The sequence below is a fragment of the Oncorhynchus masou genome, chromosome 31 (genome assembly GCF_036934945.1).
Source record: "Oncorhynchus masou masou isolate Uvic2021 chromosome 31, UVic_Omas_1.1, whole genome shotgun sequence".
NCBI classification, from domain to species: Eukaryota; Metazoa; Chordata; class Actinopteri; order Salmoniformes; family Salmonidae; genus Oncorhynchus; species Oncorhynchus masou.
In genome coordinates, this window is record NC_088242.1 from 10,812,386 (window position 1) to 10,833,294 (window position 20,909).

General features: G+C 41.6%; 1 protein-coding gene and 1 non-coding gene across 2 annotated transcripts; one reads left to right on the top strand and one right to left on the bottom strand.

The window, feature by feature from the left end:
* Positions 1-666: 666 nt before the first annotated feature.
* On the top strand, positions 667-12,754 carry LOC135523403 (transmembrane protease serine 9-like). Its single transcript, XM_064950052.1, has 10 exons — positions 667-807; positions 7,446-7,466; positions 7,599-7,761; positions 7,880-8,148; positions 8,246-8,391; positions 8,643-9,252; positions 10,251-10,416; positions 10,575-10,831; positions 11,353-11,450; positions 11,697-12,754. The coding sequence occupies exons 1-10, from the start codon at positions 750-752 to the stop codon at positions 12,069-12,071; spliced, it is 2,163 nt and encodes a 720-aa protein (XP_064806124.1). The 5' UTR covers positions 667-749; the 3' UTR covers positions 12,072-12,754.
* A 2,077-nt stretch (positions 12,755-14,831) lies between these two features.
* On the bottom strand, positions 14,832-14,947 carry LOC135525366 (U5 spliceosomal RNA). The gene has a single exon (XR_010453137.1). It is a non-coding gene; the product is annotated as a U5 spliceosomal RNA (small nuclear RNA).
* Positions 14,948-20,909: the final 5,962 nt, after the last annotated feature.

Below are 20,909 nucleotides of genomic sequence, written 5' to 3' on the forward strand. Positions count from 1 at the left end.
CTAGCTCTGTCACCTTCCACAGCAGATGGGATGTCTCATGGTCTGACAACCACCGCTCTAGCTCTGTCACCTTCCACAGCAGATGAGGAAGTGAGGCATCTGCGGACTGAGACTCATCCAATAAAAAACATCCTGATATGTTTAGTTTAAACCAACAGGTGTTTATTCGATTATCATGGAGTCCCAGACGTCGACTTTAGGGGGTTCTAAGGTAAGGGTTAGGATTAGGGTTTAGTGTAGGTTCTTGTCTTGGGCCACGGTGGTAAAACTTAGTCAGTCCTAGACATGGAAAACTCACAGTAAGTATTTGGTGTGTTGATTTTAGTCTCATGATCATAAACAATTCCAGACACAGGAACTCGTTCTCTCCTTCACAATTTCATGCACCGCTTTGTTGTCGGGCAATGAACGATAGCACTGTTAACATCTACACATAACATTTACAAGATAAAGTTGTAAAATTACAACTAAATTATAGTCGGGTAAAATTACAACTAAATCACATAAGTAAAATTATTCTAACTCTGTAATGGAAACCAAAGAGCTAGGCTTAGGTTACAGCATTAGTTATGCATGCTTAGAAGGAAGTGGACAGGGGGAGGATTTGTTTTAAGGAAAGGTATGTAGAGACATATCACATGTGTATCTAGCAGGTAATGTGGTGTGTGGAAGGGAGGAGCTGAGAAAAGACAACAGAAGAGAGAGATGCTTCGGAAGGAATATTGACTCCAGGGTACCAACAAGAAAGCATGGCCTTCCTCGGAACACTTTGTGTGGTGACCATAATGGTGACATTCCTGTCAAACGGTAAGTAATACAATTCTCAATGTATCTTTCTCCTACAGCGTTCTTCATTTATACTCACCTGGTTTAAAGAAGTTTGCCACTAAGTTTATTTCAACTTGTACATAAAGAAATTTGGACTGAATGAATTAACTGAACTCAAAATCAATTTAAAACTGCAATGTGTAACTTCTTGGGCGACCGGAACAAATTCACATAGAAATCTTAGTTATATATATCTCATTCTCTTTGAAAGTAAGTCTAAGAAGCGTTTTGAGTCTTTTACTTTCGGGTTTATACACCAACATCAAACCGCTGAAAATATTATAGTTTGGGTTATGGAAAAGCTATTCACAGCAGTTTAGATGGTACAATGATTCTCTACACATTGTCTGCTTGTTTTGTCAAATACACTGAAATAAGGTGAACTACAAGAATATTTGCAACCAGGAAATGTTGAAGCGATTTCTGAGAAATGTAAGAGTTACTGGATAGGAAAGTATGTTTGTGGTGTCCTATGTCCTGTATGTAGTTGGTGCTGAGAAAGCATACCTAGCAGAGTCAACTTTCAAGTTCTTCAGGTTAATTAGTGTGCATGCGGACAGGTATGTGTTTTCAAAAGTATTGAGTGAAGCAGAAATACTAATTGATGACATTGAGGAAAGAAGAAAGGTAACGAGTCACACTGATATATTTAGATTCTAGTTTACAGGCCTATGTGTTTTCAAAAGTGTTGAGTAAATTGGAGCCGAGGAGGTCTTAGTCAAGCAATTCAACAGCTAGCTAAGATGTTTGGTGCAGTATTTCTCAAGTGGAAAAATGTGCATGAAAACTAGTCATTTATCATTAAATGACAGCAAACACTTCCCACTGGGCAAAAACTGGTAGAATCAACATTGTTTTCATGTCATTTCAGCTCAAACTGTCAAAGTGATGTTGATCAATGTAAAAAAGTAAGCAACATTAAGGGAATCCAATGACATGGTGACGTTTTTTTTTGATTTCACGTTGTATTCACGTTAGTTGACAATTCAACCAAAGTAAATCCAAACTAGACATTGATCTGACGTCTGTTCCCAGTGGGTTCAGGTTTCCACTCCTACTAGGAGGAGTACGTTTTACCAGTCACCGACAAAAGGGCGTAGACTTCAACTACCGAACTTCGACTTGCCTCAATCATTTTTTTGGTGTGCACGGTCAGCCGAAAAAAGACTGGCAAAGACCAAAACAAAAACGTCATAATATATGCGCAAACTGTTTTGGCTGGGAAGCATACGGTAAGCAAACCTCTATGGGATTGGTCCCCCCACTAGGGAGGGTTGAGCTAACGTGCACTAATGTGATTAGCATGACGTTGTAAGTAACAAGAACATTTCCCTGGACATAGACATATCTGATATTGGAAGAAAACCTACATTCTTGTTAATCTAACTGCACTGTCCAATTTACAGTAGCTACTACAGTGAAAGAATACCATGCTATTGCTTTGAGGAGAGTGCACAGTTATGTACTTGAAAATGTATCATTAAACTAATTAGGCACATTTGGGCAGACTTGATACAACATTTTGAACAGTAATACAATGGTTCATTGGATCAGTCTAAAATGTTGCACATACACTGTTGCCATCTGGTGGCCAAAATCGAAATTGAGCCTAAACTGGAATAATACAATGTGGCCTTTCTCCTGCATTTCAAAGATGTATGTTTTTTACTTTGTATTGTCTTTTACCAGAACTATTGTGTTATATTATCCTAGATTAATTTCACATTTCCACAAACTTCAAACTGTTTCCTTTCAAACGGAATATGCATATCCTTGCTTCAAATCAAAGTTTATTTGTCACGTGTGCCGAATACAACAGGTTGAGTACAACGTGAAATGCATACTGACCAACAGTGTAATTTCTAAGTAAAAAAAATGTTATTTGATAAATGATAGATAAGTAAAGAAATGAATTGACAGTGAAAATAACAGTAGCGAGGCCATATACAGGTGGTACAGCTACAGAGTCAATGTGCGGGGGCACCGGTTAGTCTGGCTAATTGAGGTAATATGTACAGTGCCTTGTGAAAGTATTCGGCCCCCTTGAACTTTGCGACCTTTTGCCACATTTCAGGCTTCAAACATAAAAATATAAAACTGTATTTTTTTGTGAAGAATCAACAAGTGGGACACAATCATGAAGTGGAACGACATCTATTGGATATTTCAAACTTTTTTAACAAATCAAAAACTGAAACATTGGGCGTGCAAAATTATTCAGCCCCCTTAAGTTAATACTTTGTAGTGCCACCTTTTGCTGCGATTACAGCTGTAAGTCGCTTGGGGTATGTCTCTATCAGTTTTGCACATCGAGAGACTGACATTTTTTCCCATTCCTCCTTGCAAAACAGCTCGAGCTCAGTGAGGTTGGATGGAGAGCATTTGTGAACAGCAGTTTTCAGTTCTTTCCACAGATTCTCGATTGGATTCAGGTCTGGACTTTGACTTGGCCATTCTAACACCTGGATATGTTTATTTTTGAACCATTCCATTGTAGATTTTGCTTTATGTTTTGGATCATTGTCTTGTTGGAAGACAAATCTCCGTCCCAGTCTCAGGTCTTTTGCAGACTCCATCAGGTTTTCTTCCAGAATGGTCCTGTATTTGGCTCCATCCATCTTCCCATCAATTTTAACCATCTTCCCTGTCCCTGCTGAAGAAAAGCAGGCCCAAACCATGATGCTGCCACCACCATGTTTGACAGTGGGGATGGTGTGGTCAGGGTGATGAGCTGTGTTGCTTTTATGCCAAACATAACGTTTTGCATTGTTGCCAAAAAGTTCAATTTTGGTTTCATCTGACCAGAGCACCTTCTTCCACATGTTTGGTGTGTCTCCCAGGTGGCTTGTGGCAAACTTTAAACAACACTTTTTATGGATATCTTTAAGAAATGGCTTTCTTCTTGCCACTGTTCCATAAAGGCCAGATTTGTGCAATATACGACTGATTGTTCTCCTATGGACAGAGTCTCCCACCTCAGCTGTAGATCTCTGCAGTTCATCCAGTGTGATCATGGGCCTCTTGGCTGCATCTCTGATCAGTCTTCTCCTTGTATGAGCTGAAAGTTTAGAGGGACGGCCAGGTCTTGGTAGATTTGCAGTGGTCTGATACTCCTCCATTTCAATATTATCGCTTGCACAGTGCTCCTTGGGATGTTTAAAGCTTGGGAAATCTTTTTGTATCCAAATCCGGCTTTAAACTTCTTCACAACAGTATCTCGGACCTGCCTGGTGTGTTCCTTGTTCTTCATGATGCTCTCTGCGCTTTTAACAGACCTCTGAGACTATCACAGTGCAGGTGCATTTATACGGATACTTGATTACACACAGGTGGATTGTATTTATCATCATTAGTCATTTAGGTCAACATTAGATCATTCAGAGATCCTCACTGAACTTCTGGAGAGAGTTTGCTGCACTGAAAGTAAAGGGGCTGAATAATTTTGCACGCCCAATTTTTCAGTTTTTGATTTGTTAAAAAAGTTTGAAATATCCAATAAATGTCGTTCCACTTCATGATTGTGTCCCACTTGTTGTTGATTCTTCATAAAAAAATACAGTTTTATATCTTTATGTTTGAAGCCTGAAATGTGGCAAAAGGTCGCAAAGTTCAAGGGGGCCGAATACTTTCGCAAGGCACTGTATATGTAGGCATAGTTAAAGTGACTATGCGTAGATAATAAACAGAGAGTAGCAGCAGCGTAAAAGAGGGGTTGGCGGGTGGGGCTGGCAGGACACAATGCAAATAGTTTGGGTTACCAATGTGCGGGGGCACCGGTTAGTTAGGCTATGACAGGGATTTTGGCCTTGTCGGGTGTCTGAAGTACATACTGTGTGTCCTAGTTGTTGAAGAAAAAACCCTTGTCTAATCTGAGGTGAGTGATCACTGTCCTGATATCCAGAAGCTCTTAGTCTAATCCGAAGTCAGTGATCACTGTACTGATATCCAGAAGCTCTTTCTCTAATACGAGGTGAGTGATCTCTGTCCTGATATCCAGAAGCTCTTTGTCTAATCCGAGGCGAGTGATCTCTGTCCTGATATCCAGAAGCTCTTTGTCTAATCTGAGGTGAGTGATCTCTGTCCTGATATCCAGAAGCTCTTTGTCTAATCTGAGGTGAGTGATCGCTGTCCTGATATCCAGAAGATCTTTGTCTAATCCGAGGTGAGTGATCGCTGTCCTGATATCCAGAAGCTCTTTGTCTAATCCGAGGTGAGTGATCGCTGTCCTGATATCCAGAAGCTCTTTGTCTAATCTGAGGTGAGTGATCTCTGTCCTGATATCCAGAAGCTCTTTGTCTAATCTGAGGTGAGTGATCGCTGTCCTGATATCCAGAAGCTCTTTGTCTAATCTGAGGTGAGTGATCGCTGTCCTGATATCCAGAAGCTCTTTGTCTAATCCGAGGCGAGTGATCACTGTACTGATATCCAGAAGCTCTTTGTCTAATCCGAGGTGAGTGATCGCTGTCCTGATGTCCAGAAGCTCTTTGTCTAATCCGAGGTGAGTGATCGCTGTCCTGATATCCAGAAGCTCTTTGTCTAATCCGAGGCGAGTGATCGCTGTCCTGACATCCAGAAGCTCTTTGTCTAATCCGAGGCGAGTGATCACTGTCCTGATATCCAGAAGCTCTTTGTCTAATCCGAGGCGAATGATCACTGTCCTGATATCCAGAAGCTCTTTGTCTAATCCGAGGTGAGTGATCGCTGTCCTGATATCCAGAAGCTCTTTGTCTAATCCGAGGCGAATGATCACTGTCCTGATATCCAGAAGCTCTTTGTCTAATCTGAGGCGAGTGATCACTGTCCTGATATCCAGAAGCTCTTTTTTTGCCGTAAGATACTGTGGCAGAAACATTAAGTACAAAATAAATTACATATAACGTGATAGAAAACATATAATAGCACAATTGGTTTGTCGTCCGTAAAATGGCTGCCATTTCTCCCGCCGCCTTCTTCAGGTCCTGAGCGACAGGCAGTTAGATTTGGGTATGTCATTTTAGGCAACAACAAAAAGGGTACAATCCTTAAGAGGTTTAACAATCCGTGTGTTATAACAATTGGTACTTATGCTGATGTCAGTCAGTATGCACACTCTGATCAGTATGGGACAGTATGTTCACTCTGATCAGTATGGGACAGTATGTACACTCTGATCAGTATGGGACAGTATGTACACTCTGATCAGTATGGGACAGTATGTACACTCTGATCAGTATGGGACAGTATGTACACTCTGATCAGTAGGGGACAGTATGTACACTCTGATCAGTATGGGACAGTATGTACACTCTGATCAGTATGGGACAGTATGTACACTCTGATCAGTATGGGACAGTATGTACACTCTGATCAGTATGGGACAGTATGTACACTCTGATCAGTATGAGACAGTATGTACACTCTGATCAGTATGGGACAGTATGTACACTCTGATCAGTAGGGGACAGTATGTACACTCTGATCAGTATGGGACAGTATGTACACTCTGATCAGTATGGGACAGTATGTACACTCTGATCAGTATGGGACAGTATGTACACTCTGATCAGTATGGGACAGTATGTACACTCTGATCAGTCTGGGACAGTATGTACACTCTGATCAGTATGGGACAGTATGTACACTCTGATCAGTATGGGACAGTATGTACACTCTGATCAGTATGGGACAGTATGTTCACTCTGATCAGTATGGGACAGTATGTACACTCTGATCAGTATGGGACAGTATGTACACTCTGATCAGTATGGGACAGTATGTACACTCTGATCAGTATGGGACAGTATGTACACTCTGATCAGTATGGGACAGTATGTACACTCTGATCAGTATGGGACAGTATGTACACTCTGATCAGTATGGGACAGTATGTACACTCTGATCAGTATGGGACAGTATGTACACTCTGATCAGTAGGGGACAGTATGTACACTCTGGTCAGTATGGGACAGTATGTACACTCTGATCAGTATGGGACAGTATGTACACTCTGATCAGTATGGGACAGTATGTACACTCTGATCATTATGGGACAGTATGTACACTCTGATCAGTATGGGACAGTATGTACACTCTGATCAGTATGGGACAGTATGTACACTCTGATCAGTATGGGACAGTATGTACACTCTGATCAGTATGGGACAGTATGTACACTCTGATCAGTATGGGACAGTATGTACACTCTGATCAGTATGGGACAGTATGTACACTCTGATCAGTATGGGACAGTATGTACACTCTGATCAGTATGGGACAGTATGTACACTCTGATCAGTATGGGACAGTATGTACACTCTGATCAGTATGAGACAGTATGTACACTCTTAGAAAACAATTGTTCCAAAAGGGTTCTTTGGCTGTCCCCATGGCAGACACTTTGAAGAACCCTTGTAGGTTCCAGAGAGAACCCTCTTGGGTACCATATAGAACTGTCTGTGGAAAGGGTTCTACCTGGAATCCAAAAGGGTTCTTCAAAGAGTTCTGGCGTGGGGACAGGCTAAGAAATCATTTAAGGTTCTAGATAGAACCAAGTGTCCCCAGTGAAAATGTCAGGGATTGGATACAGAGAGTAAGGGAAGGATTAAATGATTTCCTTTTCTTTCTGTCTTGTATTTCAGGCTCTCATTCACAGCTGAGTGGTAAGTCCTTTTCACCACTTACAGATATTCTCTAAATCTTAAGATTTAAACCTTTTATAATGCACTGTCACACCAATGTGACCTCTTCGACACAAACTTTCCAAATAACCCATCATTCTCTATCGCTGTTAGTGTGCGGAACCCCTCCTCTTAACACAAGGATCGTGGGGGGTCAGGATGCCCCTGCAGGGAGTTGGCCATGGCAGGCCAGTCTTCACAGATCAGGCAGCCATTTTTGTGGGGGATCCCTCATCAACAAAGAGTGGGTGCTGACTGCTGCTCACTGCTTTTCCAGGTGAGGATTTGCAGGATTGTGGGACACATTTAACCCTAACGTCAAACCTAATCGAGACTAAACTGTTCCACTCTTTAAAAAACAATACTGTTACCTTTTTATATATTTATTCTCTCAGTATCAGTACATCAAATTTGTTGGTCTACGTGGGTCGTCTGAGCCAGCAGGGCTCCAACCCCAACGAGGTGACCCAGACAGTCACTAAGATCATCATCCACCCCAACTACACCAGAAGTACCAGTGACAACGACATGTGCCTGCTGAAGCTCTCCTCCGCTGTGACTTTTACAAACTTCATTCGACCAGTCTGCCTAGCTGCACCAGGCAGCTCCTTCCATGCTGGGGCTACTAGCTGGGTCACCGGCTGGGGCAGCAACAGCAGTGGAGGTGAGTGTTGTAGCTTGCTTTAAGTACTGCTGATGATGGATCAGAATTCTGATAGGTATTATGCATGTTGAGGAATACCTGTTTTGTCGCTCCTCAGTGTCCCTGCCCTCACCACAGACCCTACAGGAGGTGGATGTGCCAGTAGTGGGGAACAGGCAGTGTAACTGTAACTATGGAGTTGGTTCCATCACCGACAACATGATCTGTGCTGGTCTATCAGCAGGAGGAAAGGATTCCTGTCAGGTAAAATATCTTGGTTATCTTCTTTGTTTATTACAATGTGTGCTAATGACACATTCGTAATCTGTGTCTGGTTTCTCAGACCCAGATTATACCTAGCCTGGTCCTAAATTGAAAAGCACTTCAAATAGAGATTATCCATTAAAAGTGCTTTTTAGTCCAAAATTTGTTTTTAAATTGGTGACTGAAAAACTGACCCATTATGTTTCAGAAGACAATCTAATCTCAGTGTCTGTAAATCTGTCGATGGATAGGGGGACTCGGGAGGCCCAATGGTGAGCAAACAGGGTATTCGCTGGATCCAGTCTGGGGTTGTGAGTTTCGGCAACGGGTGTGCCCAGGCAAATTTCCCAGGAGTGTACACAAGAGTGTCTCAGTACCAGACCTGGATCAACACGCAGATCACCAGTGACCAGCCAGGATACGTCACCTTCTCCTCCAGTGGCACTGATTCTGATCTCAGTGTCTCCTGTAATGGTCTTCCAGCCCCAGCCACCCCTACGACCACCGCTACCACCACAACTGCCCCTATGACCAACGCTACCACCACAACTGCCCCTACGACCACCGCTACCACCACAACTGCCCCTACGACCACAACTTCAACCAAAACTACCCTTGCAGCCACAGCTGCCCCTACAACCACTACCACCAAAGCTGCCCCTGGGGCCACAACTACAGCCGCAGCTGCCCTTGTGACCAAATCTGCCTCTACGACCACCACAACTGCTCCATCCATTACCAACACAGTTTCCCCTACCACCACAACTATGACCTCAACTGCCCATACGACCACCACTAGCAGCATAACCACAACTACCCCTAAATCCACCACTACAATTGCCCCTAAAACCACTCCTGAACGTAAGTGGATTTACTTCCCACTGTGAAAATTGCTGCCTGCTCCTGGAGCCACACCCATCTGTTACTCCTGTTGTAGCTTTAGCCAACGTATCTGTTACTCCTGTTGTAGCTTTAGCCAACCCATCTGTTACTCCTGTTGTAGCTTTAGCCAAAGTATCTGTTACTCCTGTTGTAGCTTTAGCCAACGTATCTGTTACTCCTGTTGTAGCTTTAGCCAACGTATCTGTTACACCTGTTGTAGCTTTAGCCAACGTATCTGTTACTCCTGCTGTAGCTTTAGCCAAACCATCTGTTACTCCTGTTGTAGCTTTAGCCAAAGTATCTGTTACTCCTGTTGTAGCTTTAGCCAAAGTATCTGTTACTCCTGTTGTAGCTTTAGCCAACGTATCTGTTACACCTGTTGTAGCTTTAGCCAACCCATCTGTTACTCCTGTTGTAGCTTTAGCCAACCCATCTGTTACTCCTGTTGTAGCTTTAGCCAACGTATCTGTTACTCCTGTTGTAGCTTTAGCCAACCCATCTGTTACTCCTGTTGTAGCTTTAGCCAACGTATCTGTTACTCCTGTTGTAGCTTTAGCCAACCCATCTGTTACTCCTGTTGTAGCTTTAGCCAAAGTATCTGTTACTCCTGTTGTAGCTTTAGCCAACGTATCTGTTACTCCTGTTGTAGCTTTAGCCAACGTATCTGTTACACCTGTTGTAGCTTTAGCCAACGTATCTGTTACTCCTGTTGTAGCTTTAGCCAACGTATCTGTTACTCCTGTTGTAGCTTTAGCCAACGTATCTGTTACTCCTGTTGTAGCTTTAGCCAACGTATCTGTTACTCCTTTTGTAGCTTTAGCCAACATATCTGTTACTCCTGTTGTAGCTTTAGCCAACGTATCTGTAAATCTCCATTTGACCACATCCAAACTTTAGTGTTTATCCCTCTCTTTCAATCTACACTCAGCCAAAAGTCATCCCTGACTTCTGTAGTGCTTCTCTCCCTGTTTCTGCAGCCGTGGTGTGCGGCAGTGCCTCTTTGAACTCCCTTACTGGTGGGGGCTTGGCTTCGGGGGGATCCTGGCCCTGGATAGCCAGTCTACAGACAAACGGAAGACACGTCTGCGGGGGAACAATGGTGGCAGAGGACTATGTCATGAGCGATGCTGGGTGCTTCTCCAGGTAACACACTCCACTTGTATGTAAACGGATGAGTTGGTCAGATGCATATGGTCAGATCTCCATCCCTTGGTGCTCAAGTTGAACCAAGGACCTCTTACATAGAAGGTATTTGTAATGCCAAGCTAAAGTTCCCCAACTTCACTATTCCCACGTCCCAGTCAGTCCGACGCCTCTCAGTGGACTGTGATCATGGGTCGTCTGAAGCAGAACGGCTCCAACCCCAACGAGGTAACCCTTAAAGTCATCAACATCACCATGAGCAACTTGACGGCGAACAACGTGGCAATCCTCAGACTGGCCAGCCAACCCACGTTGTCTGGCTACATCCAGCCTATCTGTGTGGACCAGGGAAGCAGCACCTTCAGCATAGGGACTCAGTGCTGGGTGGCTGGCTGGGGCAAGGACCAGGGTGGAGGTGAGTCAGTGTGTAATACTGGAACAGACTAACACTGCCTCCTAAACTAAGCAGGGTTGGTCCTGGTTGGTCCCTGGATGGGAGACCAGATGCTGCTGGAAGTGGTGTTGGAGGGCCAGTAGGAGGCACTCTTTCCTCTGGTCAAAAAACAGAATATCCCAATGCCCCAGGGCAGTGATTGGGGACATTTCCCTGTGTAGAGTGCTGTCTCTTGGATGGGACGTTAAACAAGTGTCCTGACTCTCTATAGTCATTAAAGATCCAATGGCACTTATCGTAAGAGTAGAGGTGTTAACCCTGGTGTCCTGACTAAGTTCCCAATCTGACCATCATGGCCACCTAATCATCCCCAGCTTCCAATTGGCTCATTCATCCCCTCTCCCCTGTAACTATTCCCCAGGGCATTGCTGTAGATGAGAATGTGTTTTCAGTCAACTTACCTGATCAAATAAATGTATTCTTTCTGTTTGGTCAACTTGTGATTTTCTTCCTCTATTTCTCTATTCTATCTCGTTCCTCAGCCGAACAGAACTTGCAGCAGTCCCAGACCTCTGTGGTGGATTGTGAGAGCTCTGGCTCCTCTGACAACATCTGCACTGCTGCCTTGGACCTTCGACAGGTACCGATTGGTCCGACAAACAAAGCAAACGCACAATAATGGGTTTCAAATGTCGACTCAGAAGTGTCAACTGGTGTACAGCAAGGATGGTTGCATTATGTCTGTTTAGTTATTGAGGATAGCTCTACAAATGTTGGGATGTGATCTATTTTACTTTGGCATCTCCGGAATTGGCATCAGCAGATCTGCCTGACATGACAATGCTGACCCCTCCCCCCGTGTGTGTGTTCTTCTCTCTCCCCACAGGGTGAAGGAGGTGGTCCTCTGATGTGTAAGCAGGGTGATGCATGGTACCAAGCTGCTGTGTTAACTGTCGACAGCAGCAACAAGACCAGCTCCAGCAAAACACGATGGAGCCGGAGTCCTCGCTCCTCCAGCATCCAGGTCTTCACCAAAACCGCTCGCTTCCAGAGCTTCCTTCAGACCACTGTGGGCACGTTCCCTTTACCTGTCACAGCCAGAACCCCCGTCAATGACACCAACACTGCCAACGGCACAACTATCAGCGCAACTACCGCTGTCGTTACTCCTGCCAGTGGGGCAACTCTGGCCCACTCATCCCTGGTCCTACTCTTCTTGTCTCTCCTTTCTCTCCTACTGTCTCTCGGTCAAGCCTGGTGACGCTGAGGAGTCACCTTTTTGTAAACCTCTGGCAATAGGGTCTAAATGTGCTCTGTTTGAAGTATGCACCCTTGCACTTAATATATTGCTGTTCTAGAATTTTTTGGTGTTTAATCTTGGTTAACCCAGAACTAAAATCTTGCATAATTTGGTCAGCTGTGTGATTTAGTTCGGGGTCAATGTGTTTCAAATTGAGAGTTTGGGTCTGCGAAGTCTCCACCCTTTGCAAAAGGAAACTCTTAGCCAAAGCCCTGAAATTTAAGCATCGCCTTCGTCCAATCCCGATACGTCCAAATGATCAGTGAGAAAAAGCTAAACATTGTAGCTACTGCTGCTCATTATCCTATGCATCCCATTCCATCTCAACAGACGGTTTGGTTCATGTGCAGGACTTGTCCACAAACAATACCTGGTCTAACGCTGTCAGCAACAGTCTACTAAAAACAGACGGTTTATCTCATCTAATTGTTTATTCATTCTGACTGGATTGAAATATGAAACTGTCATTGTAATCAGTTTGAGCTCACAAGTATTCTCTCTTTGTAGTCTATTATCAAATCTATGCAGGTCGGTATTTCATGTTATGAGACAGATCAGGAAATAATTTATTTAAATGTAATGACTTGATCTACTGTTGCATCTGGAAATTAAAATGATGAATGAATTGTCTGGTTCATTTTTTCTTCTTCCAATAAACAGCAGAATTTATATAGACTAGACACCACACAACGTTTGTGTAAATGTTGTAGTCTGGCCAAAAGATTGTGTAAAATGTGTTTTATATAGTGATTACTATAGGTAATAGATTATATTCAACTTGAAAATGTCATCTTTAATTCCATACTTAGAGTTACATTACAGTATATCCTTTATATAAACAAAAATCCAAAATCATTTTAACAATAGAAGTGAAAAATCTGTCTCGGTAATGTCCTTTATCTGTCTCGGTCATATCCTTTATCTGTCTCGGTCATATCCTTTATCTGTCTCGGTAATGTCCTTTATCTGTCTCGGTCATATCCTTTATCTGTCTCGGTCATATCCTTTATCTGTCTCGGTCATATCCTTTATCTGTCTCGGTAATGTCCTTTGATGAGCTCCATCCTGTGTCGGATCCATGGTCGTCCCAGTCAAAAGAAGACTGTAGGAGCTTACTATGGGACATGTCCACCTCTTCCAACACACACACACACACACACACAAAGAGAAACACACAGGACACACATAAGAAAGACAGACACACATAATATATTATAAAAGCATGCAGGCACACACACACACAAACTTTGACTCACATGTTCAGTGTTGCAGCCTATTGCTTTGATCCTATTGCTCTGAAAGTGATAAACTAAAATAAAAAAAACTATGTACTTCTTTCGATTTGTCGTGGAAATTTCCTCTATTTACCAAATCATGAGAGCAAACCACACACGTCAGAGTTTGTGATAACTAAGTCCATCTTCACAACCCTGTGACTCTCAGATCAATTCAGTGTCTATCAATGAATTCTCTGAGAGTCCCTTAGACATTGCAACTGAGATCCTTTATAGCAAAGACACACATAGTGAGACAGCATAGGCATCATTTATCGTTCAGCTTTGTCTCCTAAACTATGTTCTTTTCTCAAACCCAGAACCATAAACAAATCCTCCATATCAACAGTCTTATATCAAATCCATCCTATCTTGACAAAATCACAGAGACACACTGACTGGCACACAGACATTGTGGAGCCAAGAGATACACGCTTGACCTCTCCGCTCTCTGCGGCCCAAGCAACTTAGTCTTGACATAGAACAGATACTGCAATCCCGCCACAGTATTATACAAAAATAACATTCTGATGAGAAGTCATTTACAAACATATGATGAATATAAAACATCTTTACCTATGTTACCAACTAATTCTGAATATTCCCCAACAGATTTCAAAATGTATAATTATTCTACCGCTATTAGTTAGTATCATCTTCTAATATACAGATGTACGTCCTTTTCTTTCCAATATATTTATCCCTCTCATTGATTATTTAAGCATTAAGGCATGAGAACCTGGGGATTACCGTGTGATAACTCGATTTCGCCTTGGGCCTAAGAGCAGCCTTTAGTCGGGAGTTATCACACATTAATCCCCGGATTTGAGGGAATTATTGCTTTAAAAAGCAGTTGGCAACATACAGTGAGCTCCAACAGTATTGGAACTGTGACAAATATTTAGTTTTGGCTCTGTACTCCAGCACTTTGAATTTTAAATGATGTAAAGTACAGACTGTCAGCTTTAATTTAAGGGTATTTTCAGAGTTTTTTGTACATAGTTTCCCCCACCCATTTTAGGGGCCCAAAAGAATTGGGACAAATTCAGTTGTGTATTAAAGTAGGGAAAAGTTAGATATTTGGTCCCATATTCATGAAAAGCAATGACTACATCAAGCTCGTGACTCAAAAAAATGTTTTGGATGCATTTGCTGTTTGTTTTGGTTGCATCTCCAAATATTTTGTGCCCAATAGAAATTAATGGTAAATAATGTATTGTGTTACAGTAACTGAAAAAGTTTGGGAACCAGTGGCCCCACACCTACCACACATTTTCAAACAAAAATGATTTCACTGCTTTCAACTGAAAGTAACCCTTTTGACTATTTTTCTCCCAACATATAAATACTGGAAATGTCTACATACAGCGTATCCTTAATGGATGGGACACCCGATGTCACGCAAACCTCTAACTTGCCAATATGATTTTTTTATACAAGTGTAGGAAGCCCAGCCGTGAAGCCGGGCATCAAAAAATTAGTTGATACTCACAATGTTCCTCTCCACGGAAATCTTTAGTAAAAGGCGAAAGATTTATGCGATCTGAAGAGAAACCAGAGTGTACTACCGATTGAAAAAAACCATTCCGGCGGAGTTCTCTGCCTTACTCTTCACAGTCGTGGTTAAATTAAAAACAAAGCAAAGCTATATACAGCGGATATATCACACTCATACATTACAGTTCACCACTGCAAATAAATAGTGACGTTTGACAAGTGTCAATACCTTGTACCTTCATGAATTATTCACAGAAACGAAATGCACGCTGGGCATTAGAGAAATCACTTCCTGGTTTGCCCCATTAATTCTTTAAAAGTATTTAATCTGCAACGCCAATGGAATTTCAGCAACTAAGAGTAATGTTGACGTAACAGTTTAGCCACCATCAAAAGCCTACTATCAAAATTGGAAACGATGTTACATTTATTTATATTTGCCGACGGGACTAAATACAAGGCTTCTGCGTGGAGCATGCGCCGTAGAGGACAGCAATTTCTTCACAAACCAGGCGAGAAGCAAGGAGCAGGGGTGGCAAAAATGATATTCAAATCGGCATTTAACTTCACACAATTGTATGTAACCACTGTCTGCAACAATGTATCAACCTAGAAGTCTACAAGTAACTCCATGATGAAAACGTTTTGGTGTAAAATATTCTAGCAACATTTCTTAACATTTGTTTGACTTTTGGATTGCTCTGCTACTGGTGATCAGTGAAGATTTTAGCATGTAAATCTTAGTTGGGCAAAAATAACCCTTTTTTAAATGTATTTTTATAGATACAGAGCCACTACACACCATTTTATTGGGACTATGTGGTCGAAAAAGGGAAAATACAAATCACGAGGAATCCACTTTTATTGACAATATACCGACGCACGGACAGCGCATTGAGCAAACAAAACAACAATCCAATATCAACTGAAATTACTGAACTTTTTGTTGAAAACAAAAATATTTGAATGCGCAGAGACTGTCACTGGCAAACATGGTTACAGACCAAACAACATTATATAGTATCTCCTCCTCGTGGAGAAAAGCACATGATATGATTATAATACACAAAGTAAGCAATATGACAATTGAGATGTACAAACTATGGCACAAGGGAACGATGAGTGGATGAGAGTGAAGCCGTCATTTTGATTAAGACATGAGTTAGTAGTCGATATAACTATTTGTTCAGCACTTTTGAAATGTACAGCGACAGAATTCAGAACATGGGACTGTTTTTACAGTGTTCTCCCTGTTACACCAAGTCAGAAACATAGGATAAATAACGGGGGAATATAAGCAGACAATGAAAGATCTTACAATATTTGTTGATGACATCTCTCTAAAACAGGCAGTAAAAAAGTTCAGCATTTCTCATCTTTATGCAAATCACCACCGGCGAACGCTGTGTGACCAATCACATTGACATATGAACCTCCGCTATCATAGCTGGTTGTATTGACTTCAATACACGGAATGGCATCAATGAAGCCTATGGATTGATTAGAATATAACTTTATTGTTCCAAGGATGCAAGTGGTATATACATGTAGTTATTACCAAGCATGAGATCCCCACATTGTAGCCTGTACATTGAATATATTCACTGATCATGTACTCTTCCTTGGCAAATAAAGGTGCGGTTCAGGTATGAATGTCTGTGAGACATTATTTTTCAGTCATATCCAATACCAGGAGTGTCAAACTCCATTCTTTGAATGATGCCATGACTGCATACATGTATTACAGATATACACTTCAACAGTGTTTACCACTCCTGCTCCTGGGACATCAATGGTTACACATTGTAACTCTGCAGTAGACTAGAAACATGATTTAACTAGTTAAAGGCTGATTTGTAATTCATATATACGGGACCAGCTTTTTTTTAAACAGTACACCACACTTCCTTTGCGTCATTAAATACTCAAAAACAGGTTAATCTCACTTCCTTCATCTGAACTGATCTGAGGACACAGGAGTGTTTGTGTTCCATCAAATGAGAGACTTAATTTCAACCAGTAGAGAATGTGAAAAGTTTTATTGAAAGTTCATTATCCAAGTTTTATGAATACATAATACATGCATTATAAATATTATAATTTTAATATGTATATATACACAAGTTCAATCTGTACTTCAATGCACATCTGGTCTGCATTATAAAAATAGGGAGGAAGAAATATGAGGTGGGGAGAGATGTTTATTTATTTTACCTTTATTTAACTAGGCAAGTCCGTTAAGAACAAATTCTTATTTTCAATAACAGTGGGTTAACTGCCTTGTTCACGGGCAGAACGACAGATTTTTACCTTGTCATCTCAGGGATTCGATCTTGCAATCTTTCAGTCACTGGCCCAACACTAACCACTAGGCTACCTGCCGCCCCTACACTCTAACCACTAGGCGACCTGCCATGAGATAATGTCAAAGACAGAAAGTGAAAGAGGTCAGAACAGAGGAGCAGTGAAGACAGCACATGAATTACAGTGCTACTAAACTTCATATTCTCTCAGGTCATCACAATCTCCTAATCAACCATGGCTCCCCAGTTGGCCCAATGTTTTTTTTTATATATATATTTTTTACATTTTATTTAACTAGGCAAGTCAGTTAAGAACAAATTCTTATTTACAATGACGGCCTAAGAACAGTGGGTTAACTGCCTTGTTCTCAGGGGCAGAACGACGGATGTTTACCTTGTCAGCTCGGGGATCCGATCAAGCAACCTTTCGGTTTTGGCCCAATGCTCAAACTACTAGGCTACCTGCCATCCCGGTTATCTTCGAGCGGGTGAGGTGGCGATGACGGGACTAGGGGTTGGCATCCTCTCTCACATCAAAACATACCTGCAGACGAGAGAGATGGCATGAATAAGCTTTGTGTCTTTAATCCTAAAACAATCATCAGGTGGTGAAATACAAAACTGACCTTGCATCATTAACTCTGGGACTACTATCTGTATTTCAATGTAAAGCATCTCTTTAATAATACTTCCTGTTGACCCAAGTGACCTCTCACCTCTGATCATGCTGTGTCCTCCGTTTCAGGCATAGTAGCGTGATGGGTAACAATGCTTCGTGAGTGACTGTTGTTGATGTATCAACAACAGTCACTCACGAAGCATTGTTACCCATCGCTCCACATCAACAACAGTCACTCACGAAGCATTGTTACCCATCGCTCCACAAAAGCCGCGGCCCTTGGGGGGGGGACCACTACTGCAAGGTCTCAGAGCAAGTGACGTCACCGATTGAAACGCTATTTAGCTAGCTAGCTAAGCTAGCCGTTTCACATCCGTTACACTTGCAAACTGATATGTGACGCTAATTCATGCCAAAATAACATGCAAAACAGGTGGGGCTCTGCCTGAAAGAAAAGCACACAGTGAAACACACTGGATATCACCTTATTAGCTCACTAGCCTAATAGACCTACAGAAAAGTCTCCCCAATTCACCTAAACTAAAAGGCAGGGCCTTGTGATGATGTTCCTGTCTGAACCATTTTCCTCTGTTTCTACCCACAAACAAGTTATTTCCTAGATTCTGTTTAAGATATTTTGTTATAACAAATACCAGAAGCTGGTTACTATTAGGCTATAATTTATTTTAAAATAATTTTGTTGGTTTGGTATTGCCAACCTGCTCCCTACTCTCTCACCACCGCTGGCATGGCACCTAGGTGAACGCACCACTGACGTCACGCTTTTGGGCACAGGGTACGCCACTATCAGAGACTGTGTTAGCACTGTTCGTTAAGAATGTACCTGTTTAAAGGAGTGAGTATTACAAGTTAGGGTAGGTATTTTAAGATGCCCATTTTCCATGTAGTTAGTTGCTAAAGTAACATGTTGTTGGTTATTCACTCCCACCCAAATGTAAGTTTAGCCTATGAAATGTTTACGGCAAAATGTGTATATTCATTGGACAATATAAATTGGGAATTCATCTTACCAGGACAGTGGACGCCACCTTCTTCTTCTGAGTTTAATGGTGGTTGGCATCCATTATGTTGCATTACTGCCCCCGACTACACTATAATATAAATCCCTTTTACTTTGTGATACAAAAATGGGAAAAGGGGGGGGGTATAAATAAATAAATAACCCTACACTCATTAAAAATCCACTACATTGACCCTGTCTGCTCCTGCACCATGCCACCAGCCTTGGAGGACAGGACACCACCCCTCAATACAACCTGTAACTATTCTGAAGTCAAACGTCATATACCCAAATACCTCTCTGCAGCTGCCATCACATCTATTTTCTGTGATTTGCATTCCATCACTGCAGTACAGTTGTTAACCATTGCTATGAACGCTAAGAAGCCAACCTTACTGAAGCATATATCAGTCGCTGGCCTATCCCTCGGTGCTGACACAGATCTACTACCCTTGACAGATCCTCCTCTACGTTCTTCACTGCTTCAGAATACAACACTTTCTGCACAACTCTGACTCTAGTCACCTCAACCTGCCTCTCTTGGACCGGATGCTTCCGATCCCCAGGAAGATTGGTATTTATTATGGATCCTATCATGGAACATATTAATCAAGTGAGACTGTCATTTCTTCAAACAATAGTCTTTATTCAATATCGAATAATTATTGCAATAATGAGTCTCACCACACCCTTGAGTGTTAGTACTCTGCATCCGTATAAAGGTTATGTTACTATATATAGTACTCTGCATCCGTATAAAGGTTATGTTACTATATATAGTACTCTGCATCCGTATAAAGGTTATGTTACTATATATAGTACTCTGCATCCGTATAAAGGTTATGTTACTATATATAGTACTCTGCATCCGTCTAAAGGTTATGTTACTATATATAGTACTCTGCATCCGTATAAAGGTTATGTTACTATATATAGTACTCTGCATCCATATAAAGGTTATGTTACTATATATAGTACTCTGCATCCGTATAAAGGTTATGTTACTATATATAGTACTCTGCATCCGTATAAAGGTTATGTTACTATATATAGTACTCTGCATCCGTATAAAGGTTATGTTACTATATATAGTACTCTGCATCCGTATAAAGGTTATGTTACTATATATAGTACTCTGCATCCGTATAAAGGTTATGTTACTATATATAGTACTCTGCATCCGTATAAAGGTTATGTTACTATATATAGTACTCTGCATCCGTATAAAGGTTATGTTACTATATATAGTACTCTGCATCCGTATAAAGGTTATGTTACTATATATAGTACTCTGCATCCGTATAAAGGTTATGTTACTATATATAGTACTCTGCATCCGTATAAAGGTTATGTTACTATATATAGCTGACACTAAAAATACTTAGTCATGATTGGTTCCACCTACCCCACGCAGATTGGGGCATCATAAACCACTCTGGGTTCATCCGGTCGTTTTCTGCACAGGGTTTTGTTGTCTTAACCTCACCCTGGTTCAGTTTCCCAGATGCAAGAACGAGTTAGAGACAATAAGGGATTGTTCTACTCCTAAACTATCCCTAGTAAAACACATTTTTGTCTATGTAATGCAGTGTTTAACTAATTTGTCAGCTCAGGCCATCTGCAGTGACCATATGACCAGATGGGCTGCAGGGGAATACTGTAGAGTGGAGGCCATAAAACACAAATACTAGTAGGTCAGAAATTACTTACAATTAGTTCAATATGAATTGGTAGCCAGTAATATCAAATAAATACGTATTTTTCCCCCTCACAATCCCCAGGCAGTTAAACAATGGGCATCCCTATAGTTGACACACACAACGTTTCCAATTTGTAAGTCGCTCTGGATAAGAGCGTCTGCTAAATGACTTAAATGTAAATGTTGTTATCCACTGAAACTACACAATTCTCTATCCCATGCCCTCCTACACATTCCCCACATTTTGGAATCTCCCTCCAACAAACTGCTGCGACGTGACCATAAACGTTGCAGCTGAAACAGAACAGTGGATTCCACACAAAGGTTCTAACAGGATAACTGATATCCTAACATGACTTTGTCAGGTAGAGACTGACTCAAAAGGA